General features: G+C 35.2%; 1 protein-coding gene across 3 annotated transcripts in view; it reads left to right on the top strand.

Annotated features, from left to right (window-relative positions):
* Positions 1–8,447, top strand: part of CFAP97 (cilia and flagella associated protein 97) — a 33,600-nt gene extending 25,153 nt beyond the window's left edge. For all 3 annotated transcript variants that reach the window (XM_072775970.1, XM_072775968.1, XM_072775969.1), the window contains exons 4-5: positions 4,340–4,490; positions 5,596–8,447. In XM_072775970.1, coding sequence (XP_072632071.1) covers positions 4,340–4,490; positions 5,596–5,723 — 279 coding nt within the window. In that variant the 3' untranslated portion in view covers positions 5,724–8,447. The remainder of the gene's footprint in view (positions 1–4,339; positions 4,491–5,595) is intronic.
* The last annotated feature ends 3,750 nt before the right edge of the window (positions 8,448–12,197 follow it).

Genomic DNA, 12,197 nt, shown 5'->3' with positions numbered 1-12,197 from the left:
GACGTAGGCAGAGGGAGAAGCAGGCTCCATGCAGGTAGCCTGATATGGGATTCGATCCCAGATCCCGGGATCACGACCTGAGCCAAAGGCAGATACTCAACTGCTGAGCCACCCAGGCGTCCCTGATACTCCTTTTAATGTGTACTGACCTGTTCATAAACTTACCCATGCATGCACACACACGTACACACGCACAAGCATTTTTTTATGTGTCAGGTGTGCTGTACAAGCAGGGTCCATTCCTTTAAATGTTTATGATTTGTATTCCTTCATTTACTCCATCTCTAGTGATAGAGACCAGTGCAGATGGCTGACAGGCATGATGACTAAAGCAGTTCTGTTTCAGTACTAATAATAGCTAACAAGCTATCCAGGGGCTGTTTAGATGACAACTCAAGACAAAGAAATAGTTCTATGATTGGTAGGTAGAAAAGGAGGGCAGAGATACTGTAAAGAAGTGAATGTGCTGTGCTCTTTCTGGTAAGGTTCACAATCTTCATTATATGTTTCAAGAGGCAAATAATTACCTTTCCTTCTCATTCACAAGGGAAATAAATAAGGAATAAAGAAAAAGTTTTATCCAATAGAGGGCGTGCTTGCTACATAAAGACTCAGAACTTGTTAATTTCCAAAAGGAGGACTCATTCTTTAATTCATGAATTTTGAAATATTCTTGTTAAAGCATACTTCTTATCTTCACTTCAATATAATATGAATCTTATTTTCATGAAAGAGCACCAGAATAATCTTCGCAGAAGGCAAGGGGGTCAGGTCAGTGAGGGTAGTTAGTTTATATTTCACTTTACTGTCTAAAAGAAATGAGATTATTTCAATTATTTTAAATGTACATCAGTTTCCTGAGCTGTGAAAGAAGAGAGTGAAGAGTAATTGAAGCAAGATCAGGAAGAGACATAAGATTCCTGAAGGAATCTGTTTAGAGTCTAGAGTTCAAATGGAGCTAACGTTTTAATTTTTTTTTTTTTTACTTTCTGAAAATATATATGCATATACACATATTACATGTATGTAATTTGTCAGTTTTAAATTCAGAGAAATAAAAATATGTAGACAATAAAGTAGAACATAATCTTTCCACTCAGGAGTTCCTCTGTTACAATATTTTTATTTTTTATTTATTTTTTTTTAATATTTTTAAAATAAAAGTAATGGGGGATCCCTGGGTGGCTCAGCGGTTAGGCGCCTGCCTTTGACCCAGGGCGCGCGATCCTAGAGTCCCGGGATCGGGTCCTGCGTCGGGCTCCCGGCATGGAGCCTGCTTCTCCCTCCTCCTGTGTCTCTGCCTCTCTCTCTCCCTCCCTCTCTCTCTCTCTCTCATGAATAAATAAATAAATAAATCTTTAAAAAAAATAAAAGTAATGCATATATAAATTGAGAAGAATCAGACCATTCTTTTTTTTTTTTTTTTTTTAAAGATTTTATTTATTTATTCATGAGAGACAGGAGAGAGAGACAGAGACACAGGCAGAGGGAGAAGCAGGCTCCATGCAGGGAGCCTGACATGGGACTCGATCCTGGGTCTCCAGGATCATACCCTGGGCCCAAGGTGGCACTAAACCGCTGAGCCACCAGGGCTGCCCAATTCAGACCATTCTTAAAAACATTAAATGAAAAAATCCCCCTTCCATCTTTTGTTCTTTGCTAGTCCAGAAGAGGAACTTGAGACTTCTTAAATAGAAAGCAATTTAAAGGGAGAGTGATACGTTGTCACAAAAAGATGAAAATTTATAGTATATCCCATCTCTATTGTAAGGATTCAAGTGTGTGTGTTCATTAGTCAGTACTTTAGCTCTAAGATCTTGAAATAATTTCTAGTTCACTCAGTCTGGTTTTCCTCCTTCTCTGGTTATTGTCTGTGTCTCCTTTCATTGAGGAAAACCTAATGATAACTAATTAGGACTTTAGTTGTAGAAAAATAAGAACAGTCCTGGTTTTCCCTGACTGTAGAAGGCTTGTTACTCTTTAATGTCCTTCAGGGTCTTTGCTTTATCACTTCAGAAACAATAAAGCACCTCTCCTCTGTTGACCACTGCAGAAATAATTAACATATTATTCATTCATTTGCCTTAACTTTTCTATTTCCAAAGAGGACAGGATTTAAGCTGTGTTAGCTTTCTTTCCAAAAAGAATACTTCTCAAATAGAAAGGAAATATTCGGATAAACTATTTTGGGATTCATTGTTAGAATCTTATTTGAGTAGCAGTTCTAAGATTTTGTAAGCCACAAATTGGAATATAAGTAACAATTCTTACCATTTCTCAATTGATGAGATATTTGTTTAATGTCTACTATGAACTATGTAAGATGCTGTAAGGAATATAAAAATATATATAAAATATTGCTCTGTCATATAATTTATAAATTAGCTAGGAAGGTAATTCTATTGCATGTCAACTGGAAAATCTACAAAACAGTTTTTTTTTTATAAAACACTTTTAGGGATCCCTGGGTGGTGCAGCGGTTTGGCGCCTGCCTTTGGCCCGGGGCGCGATCCTGGAGGCCTGGGATCGAATCCCACGTCGGGCTCCCGGTGCATGGAGCCTGCTTCTCCCTCTGCCTGTGTCTCTGCCTCTCTGTCTCTCTCTGTGTAACTATCATGAATAAATAAATAAAATCTTTAAAAAAATAAAAAATAAAAAATAAAACAGTTTTAATGATAGCATCAGTATTTAATAACCGTGTGCCAGATACTGCTGTGAACAATCTATATGTATTATCTCACTTACTGCTTAAAACTAATGCTTGAAGATTATTTCGTTGTTAATATCCATATCAAGTCATGTTGTCTCTAATCACTGGCAGAGCCAAGGTTTAAATCCAGGTCTTTCTGACCAGATAACTTACATTTTTGGTCACTCTAGTACAAGTGTTAAAATATTTGAACTGTCATTTTTAAGTTTTACCTAGAAGTTCTTAACTATTGACTCAATTTAAATGTTTTTTTTTCTTTAAGATTCTATTTATTCATGAGAGACAGAGAGACAGAGAGAGAGGCAGAGACATAGGCAGAGAGAAGCAGGCCCCATGCAAGGAACTGATGTGGGATTCTATCCCAGGACTCCAGGATCACACCTTGGGCTAAAGGCAGATGCTCAACCACTGAGCCACCCACGCATCCTGAAAATGTTGATTTATTTTAAGGTTTATACTATAATCAGTACTTCATATTTTGATAGTCTATAAGCAAGAGCTGTTTCTGCTTGACATCATCTCTTAGCTTTTGCTTAGCTTGTTACAGTCCTAGGAGACACACAAACTGATACATAACATGATATGTTTCATGTGGTTTGGGTAGCATTGATACCTCTCTTATTTCCAGGTTTCTGCATGTAAACTTGGGGACTCACATATCAGGACAACAGAATGGGTTTATTCTTTGCCTTATTGTCACATTATTTCAAAAGTGATTTTGATCATAATTACTTTATATGTTTTCATATGGTATTAAGAAAGTGATTTAAAATCCTTATTTCATAAATTTCAAATTATATCAAGCATTTGCCAATTTAACACTAATTTGGAGGGATATCTGTATGCATTCTTATGTTTATCACAGCATTATTTATAGTAACTAAACTATAGAAGCAGCCCAAGTGTCCACTGTTAGTTGAATGGATAAAAAAGATGTGGTGTATATATAATGGAATATTATTCAGCCATTAAAAGGAATGAAATCTTGCCATTTGCAACAATGTAGATGGATCTAGAGAGTATATTGCTAAGTGAAGTCAGAAAGACAAAATACTATATGATTTCAGTCATATGTGGAATTTAAGAAAGAAAATAAACAAAGGAAAAAAAGACAAGAAAAAAAACAGATGGCGGGATCCCTGGGTGGCTCAGCGGTTTGGTGCCTGCCTTCGGCTCAGGGAGTGATCCTTGAGTCTGGGGATCGAGTCCCACATCAGGCTCCTTGCATGGAGCCTGCTTCTCGCTCTGCCTGTGTCTCTGCCTCTCTCTCTCTCTCTCTCTCTCTCATGAATATATAAATAAAATCTTAAAAAAAAAAAAAAAGAACCAAAAAAACAGATGGCTACCGGAAGGGAGGTGGGGAGATGGATGAAATAGGTGAAGAGGAGATTAAGAGTACATTTATCATGATGAGCACATGAATAACATATAAAATTGATGAATCACTATATTGTACACCTGAAATTAATAGAACACTGTATTAACTATACAGGAATTAATAAATTTTTTAAGAAAGTATTTGCCTTTTTAAAAACTTCCTGCTGCTAATTTACTAAGTTATTACTATAACTTATTGTTTATTGATACTTACCTAACATTGACTTTCAAATTGATTGTCTTTAAATGAAGGCTTTATTGAAAAGGCTTGAAGCTGTGAAACCAACAGTTGGTATGAAACGCTCTGAACAGCTGATGGACTATCATCGCAATATGGGTTATCTCAGTTCATTACCGTCCTCAAGAAGAGTGAGATCAACTCTTGGCCAGTATAGCCCCTTGAGTAAGCATATTCAGAATTATTTTGTACTTATGTTTGTGTTTTGGACAAAGTTTAAAATAGATGACTTCTGGAATGCATTCTGTTATTTTTCATTGGCATGCTTTGTCTTGTTCACTTAATTTCAGTCTTCATTTACAGCTTATAATGGCCACTTAGGAAAGAAGGAGATAAAACTATTGAAAATATCAGTAGTGTCTTCAATAATAGACTTAATTTCATTACATTTATTAAAGGAAGAAATGAGTAGATAATGCTGTTTAAAAGTTGTTGAAACATTCCCCCAACCAGTTAAGATTATTGGTAGTATCTTCCAGCCCTTATATGTACTTTGTCTTCCTCACTGGATAACTAAAACAGGAATTCATCTGTTGAGTTCTCAGATATAATCCCTCTTAACATTTGATCTCTGATCAGCACACACCCAGCTGGTGATGTATCCCAAAGAATGTAATATGCAGTGGCCACTGAGTGCTAGGGTGTCGGACACACAGAAAGGCGAGACATTCTCATGTACAGAAGTCTGTGCTGTTACTTCATGTGTGCATTCTAAACTACAAAAAAGAGAAGCCAATATTAGAGGAAAGTTGGAGCCACTTAAAATGTCCCAACTTCCCAGTGCTCATGTGAGTCTTACATGCTCATGTGACTGGTAATTCCATTCATTCATTTCATTCTTCAAGCATCACTTCCTTGGTATAGTGGCGAAGATATGGTCTTGTTCCAGTAATTCATACTTATTAGCACTATGCCTTGAATGTGGTAAATTATTTGTTGAATAAATTTATAAATGTATAATAAATTTATAAATGTATTTGTTTTTTCACTTGAATCATTTGAACAGCTTTTTAAAACCTTTATTCTCATCCCAAACCTGTTGAATCAAAATCCCCTACTATAGGGTCTGGGCATGTTTATTAAAATATTTTTAATTTCCACAAGGAATTCTGAGGTGCATTCCTGGTTGAGAATTACATTAGACTAGTAAAAAATGCATGTGAGATAGGGGAGAAAATTTTATCCTGGACTTTAAATTAGGAGAGGACGTTTATCAGGTGATGATGTATGTATTTAGTTTAAATAAGGTTATTTCTTCATATCTTTTCAGGAGGAGCTTCTAGAACATCCAGTGCTACCAGTGGTCTCAGTTGTAAGAGTGAGCGACCAGTTTTTGACACATCCAGTGGCCTGTTGCTAAGACCTAAGCCCCCTAATGTTCGTACGGCTTGGTTATAAAAACTTTTTACTTTAGGCATTGTTCATCCAGTTCTTATTGAAGTGCTCTTGTATATTACTATAATTCTCTGTGTAAACATCTCTAATTTAAGATCTACAACGAGTTGTAATTTTATTGTAATTCAGTGCAAAATTGTTTTCAAAAAGGCAATTTAATGTAAAATCAGTGTTTCCAATGAGGATGTATTTCTGTGAGGTATATATGTATTTGATAGAGAAATGGTAGTATACATGTATATTTTCTCAGCATAGAAATTGACGCACATCATAGAAACTGACAAAACAGTTGTGATAATATCACTGCACTTTGGACCCAAGAAGTTAACTATATTCTTGTTTTATGTGTTTTTTTATAAGCTTTAAACCATGAGCATAGCTCCTAAATTTGACTTTGTTTTCACTTTGCTCTAGAATTTAGGTGGTATAACTCATAATTTGATTGTAAGACTTGATCATACACTTTCTTATTATGAAACAAAACTTGAAATTTGTTTTCATTGGTGGAACTGATTTAGATTTGTTGAGCAGATTGAAAGAAGCTTGTACTAGGGCAGTCCTTGTGATTCACCAAAGGCATGTACTACCTCTGTATAAGTGTGCTGAGTTAGATCTTAAAAATGTGATCAGCTATTCCAGACCATTTCAGACTGTGAGTATTAGAAAGTTCAACTAGGAAGACCCTATTTCATATTCTTACACATTCAGGTAAAATACCACTAATGATTCTGAGAAATGAGGTAGACTTTGGAGCTATAGTCCACTACATTATAAATAGGTTGGCCAAGGACCAGATCACCGTAAGCAAAAGCAAATATTTGTTGAGCAAAATAGCATCACCAGTTTGAAAAGCCAAGAAGCAAATCCTGATTTATGTCAGAATAGTGTTTTAAGTGATACTGTTAACAGTTGTGTTATGTTTAGTGTTTACTGTATTAAGAGAGAAGATAAATAAGAAAGAAATGATCTTGAAGCTTTAGAGATTCCAACTACTGTTTTTAAGGGCTGAGGAAGAAAACTAAAATATGAATGGTAAAGGGAGAAATATTACACATTTGTTGAGGCTACTTTAAATGTCATCTAATTTTATTGTTTGGTTTGGGGTTTTGGGTTGAATCTTGGAAGTACCATTTTTGCCAATCCCATTTTTGAAATCCTAGTAATTAATCTTCATGGGATTAGTAATGGTGAATAGGGTGTCAGAGTTGACTTCTGAAATTAGAGTATTTTTCTGTCAGTCTCTGGGCTCTCATTTAGTACAACAAAGTGTATCTCAGTTGTGATTGCTTCTGTTGTCTTAGTCATCACTTGTTCATTAAGGCCTTTTCATTGTACCTTTAGAATGTATCAGAAAGTTTCCATATTAAATGCTGAATCTTTTTTTAATAGGAATTCTTGATCTGTAGCCACAATATTTGTTGTTTATTTTTCCAGGTTAGCTCAAGCTTTATTGCATGTTTGCTGAACTTACCTTTCTCACCACCTTGGGCAGTAAACCAAACTGCATTTTGCCAACTATCAGTTCAGAATTTCTTGGTCTTAAGTTGATATCGATAGATTTTTGTCTAGGATAGAGCCTGTAAAGTGTGGGAACAGTGCTGTTACAGAAAACTCATGTGAACACAGCCTGGCTATGAGGGTTTTTTTTTTTTTTTTTTTTTTTTTTTTTGCTGCTTTCTTTATGCTGTGATGTTCATTCATTGTTATTTGATTCACTGTTCTTGTGACCAAGTTCTTAGATCTTTTAGTGCTCTGCTTTATTTATTAACATTAGTTATACTAAACCCAAGGGTATTTTGTTTGGTTGTGTTTTTAGCTTACTGCACTTTTGATGTTTGTATAATATAGCTTATCTTTAAGAAGAGATAAGATAATGCTGAATTTAAAACTCGGCATTTGGACACCTGCCTGATACTGTAAGCCAGTTTTTAAAAATTGAGTTTAAGTTGTTAGGGAAATAGATATATATATATGAAAACTTGAGAACCTTTTATGTTCATAATGACTTTAGTCTCTTAATATATTTTATACAGCCTTTGCTGTCCTATGTCAGTGTATAACACATAATTTTATAGATAAAGCTATACTTTGATTTTAGATACTAATTTAATGCCTTTAGTTTTTACTGCTTTGACCAGGGGAAGGTGGGGGTTTCATCTAAGTATTGCTGATAGCAGGGATTCAACTTGAAGTAAGCATTGGGAAGAACAACAATACTCTTTTCAAAGCAAAATTTACAATTCTGTTGTAATTATTACTCTATATGATAAGTAAAAATAGAAGAGTAGGAGTTGAATATGCTATTCTCTGATTAAGTCAAGGTACTTGGAAGTTGTTACGGTTTAAGGGATGCTTTTATGAAGGAATCATAAGTATACTGTTTTCATTTTCAAGAACTTTAAAAAGGTAAAGGATCATCTAGCACTACTATATATTTAGTTCACTTGGACCTAATGGATATACTTTGAAGATTTACGTCTGCAACCAGAAATTATACTAATCCAAGATCTAAAATTATTAGGCAAGATTCTTATTGAGAATTATTTTCATATCTGTCAAATGCTAAACTAATGTTGCCTCCATTTTAATAAGATTTTATGAAGGATTTTGAACTCTTATTTCCTAAGGGATAACTGTTATCTCACACTTTCCCTACTTTTTTCAATCTCCATTAAAAAACTGCATTCTTGGCTACCACAAATAAAATTTTTCTGGTCTGCTTTTAAATGTAGTGTAATGCAGTTGTTTTCAAACCATTAACCCCAATGTCCAAAAAGTGGATATCTAGACAACTTTAAAAAGAGGTCATTGTGATGCTTGTGTGCTTCTCATCTTCAGATTCAAATACTGCACACTATGAAAAGTATGACCAATATAAAGTTGGAGATACAAGTTGAATTTATTATATTTTAATTAAATTCATTAAATGTTTACTATTTTAAATGCCAAAAATCTTAAGCTATGCCTTATTGTATACCATCCTAAAAAATGTTTATAATGGTAATGGCTACTTTATTTCCATGAATAAAATTAGTAATAAACTTAAAAATCCACATCTTTTTTTTTTTAATTTCCCAATATGTTACGTATTTTAGGCCTGAAGAATTAGCTTGACATAGTGAAGAAAGAAATAAAAGAATTAAAGATAACTTAGTTTTGATACTATACCCCATCTCTCAAATGAATTTTCCTTTATTTTCCCGTAACTGTCAAATGCATTTTCTTTTTCTCATTTTAAAAATTAGAATAATAATTTTATGTGCCTCACAAGCCTAAGAATTAGAATGAAGTTGGAAGGAGGGTATTAGCTATTTATATCTTTGAAAGTATGACACTTATATGGGAAAGAGTTTGCTTATAATTACATTGTTGGTCATCATCTCTTCAAACCATATCCATCTAATTTGTTCTGCAAACTTGCTTTGATGGTGTGTTGGATACTCTTACAGCCTCATGGAATGTTTTTTTTTTTTCCAAGTGTCCACATGAGCATTTCATATGCATCACGAGTGATACGAAATACCCTTTTTAAAACTCTGTGCTAAACATCAGTTTAGAAAATTTTTTGATGAGGATTTAATAATGATGCCATTGAAGTAAATCACTGAGTAGTTCCAGCAGTAGTATATTGAACTCCCAACTGCGAACTTCAAGGATGCTTAGAGCAAATAAGATTACATCATAGCAGAAAGTTTTATTCGATTTTAAAATTCTGGTGACTATTTTTTAAGACACTGGGAGATATTTCTGGGATGATACAGTCTTCATATTCTGAACCTCTTTCAAAGTTTGCTTTGTAAGTTCGGGTAAGTTGCACTATTTGTTCTAGATGATGTTTTTAAGGTTTTATTTACTATTTTACAAAGTAAAACTTAAGAGGTAACATGGCATTAGTTTCCTTTAACAAGACATGGGGTTTTTTCCTAGGAACCTAGTTTCACATCTGCTATTAAAAAAATTAAGATAGTCCCCAAAAAAACTATTGAAAACCATGGTTCCAAATTCTTCCACTAATTTATATTATTACAATGATGGTCTTCACCAAAAATCACATTTATTTCATGTATTAGAAATTATAACTGAACTCCAAGTTTGAAGTATGCTTTGTGGGTTTTTTTTCTTTATTTCATTCTGAGAATGTTTTATTTCATGAGGTAAATACCTAGTACTAAGTAAATATATCTTCTTTGCATGTAGTTATGTATACTGACTAGAAAAACCTAAATCCACCATTAACTTGAGAAGATTTAATTTTATTTTGGGGAATGTGAGAGGGAAATGAGAATGGCCTTCCAAAGATAAATGTACACTTCATATATTGTTACAAAGCAAACATCTGCGTCACCACTAACCAGATCCAGAGTTGGAATATTGCCAGGACTCACAAGATCCCTGGGGGCTCCCTCCCCATCATAACGCTTTTTGTCTGCCAAAAGGTAACTACTATCTAAACTTCTAATACCCTTGTATAGTTTTGCCTGTTTTTTATTGTCATACAAATAGAATTATTTGTGTCTGCCTGCTTTTGCTGAACATACTTGTTTCTGACATTCTTTCAAGTGTTGCATGTAGCTGTAATTCATTTGCTTTCATTTCTGTATAATATTCTAGCATATGACTATACCAGTATTTATTTATCCATTCTGTGGTTGATGGACCTTTGAGGCGGTTTCCAGGTTTTTGGTTATTACAAGTAATGCTAACATGAAGATATTCTGTAGATGTGTCTTAATTACGTGTACATGCATTTGGTTGGCACGTACTTAGGAATGGAATTGTTGGGTTATAGAGTTCATGTAGTTAGAGTTTTCCAGCACAAGTGTACGAGTACTCTCCCAACAGAAGTGTACTAACTAGTTCCTGTTGCTCCATGTCCTCATTAACAGTGTTGGTCGTTTCAGGTTAACCATTTGGGTGGGTGTACCATGTTATCTCGTGATTTAGTCACATTCCTCTGATGAATAATGAGATCAAACACCTTTTCATGTTTATTGGCCATTGGGATATCTTTTGTGGAAGTGCCTTTGCAAGCTTTTTGCCTATTTTCCTATGGGTTGACTGTCCTTTTCTTATTGATTTGTGGGAACATGTACATGTTATGGATATAGTACAATCCCAGTGTGAGTTGTGTTAGAAATATTTTCTCCCAGTCTGGCTTGCTTTTTCACTATCAATGATGTCTGTGAACAGAAATGCTTAATTTTACTTTAGTCTACTTTATCAATCTTATCATAGTACTTTTTTTAAAGATTTTATTTATTTATTCACAAGAGACACACAGAGAGAGGCAGAGACACAGGCAGAGGGAGAAGCAGGCTCCATGCAGGGAACCCAACATGGGACTCGATCCTGGGTCTCCAGGATCACGCCCTGGGCTGAAGGCGGCGCTAAACCGCTGAGCCACCAGGGCTGCCCTAATATTGGATTTTATGAAATTTTCATTTACAAAGTGCATGATGATATTCTATTATGCTATTTTCCAGAAGTTTTGTCTTTCACATTTAGTTAGGCCATTCACTTGATATTATTGATTGTCTCTTTTTCATGAATGATGCCATTACCTAAATTACTGGCTTCCAGCTTTATTCTTCGGACTTAATTTGCTATTACTTTTCTAATTCCTTGAAATAGATGTGTTTACTGATTTTGAGCTTTTTTTAAAGTAAACTCTGTGCCCAATGTGAGGCTCAAGCTCACAACCCCAAGATTGAGAGTTGCATGCTCTCCCGTCACCCAGACCCCAACCTTTCTCCTTTTCCAGTAGATGCATTGAAGGCTGTAAATTTCTTCTGACCATAGCTTTAGCTGTTTCCCACAGCTTCAATAGCATGGTATTTTTATTTTCATTAAGTGCAAAATATTTTCAAGTTTCCACTATGATTTCTACTTTTAACCCGTGGACTCTTTAAAATATATATACTTAAGAGAGAGCATGCCCGTGAGCATGGTGGAGATGGGTGGAGGTGGGGACAAGGAGAGGGAGAATTTTAAGGTTCCATCACGCTCAGTGTGGAGCCCAACAGGAGGCTCAATCACACAACCCTAAAATCATGACCTGAGCTGAAATTGAGTTAGATGTGTAACTGAGCCAGCCAGGTGCTCCTAGAATATATTGTTAATAGAATGTTTTAAAGTGGGCAGTCGGGGGGCAGCCCCGGTGGCTCAGCGATTTGGCGCCGCCTGTAGCCTGGGGTGTGATCCTGGAGACCCGGGATTGAGTCCCACGTTGGGCTCCCTGCATGAAGCCTGCTTCTGTCTCTGCCCCCCCCCCCCCGTGTGTGTCTCTATGAATAAATAAAATCTTTAAAAAAAAGAATGTCTTAAAGTTATGATTGTGTTTTGGTTTATATGAAAAATTGCAGAAAAAAACTTAAAACTCTAGATTAGGAGTTTACAGCCCGTGAGCTAGTGTCTGTTTTGTGGCTTTTATCTCTTTAAATGTTTTTTTTTTTTTTAAATCAGAAGAAATATTTGTGA

This window comes from Canis lupus, chromosome 15, assembly GCF_048164855.1.
Source record: "Canis lupus baileyi chromosome 15, mCanLup2.hap1, whole genome shotgun sequence".
Lineage (NCBI taxonomy): Eukaryota > Metazoa > Chordata > Mammalia > Carnivora > Canidae > Canis > Canis lupus.
The sequence above is the reverse complement of the archived record's forward strand: the minus strand, read 5'-3'. Positions and strand labels throughout refer to the sequence as shown.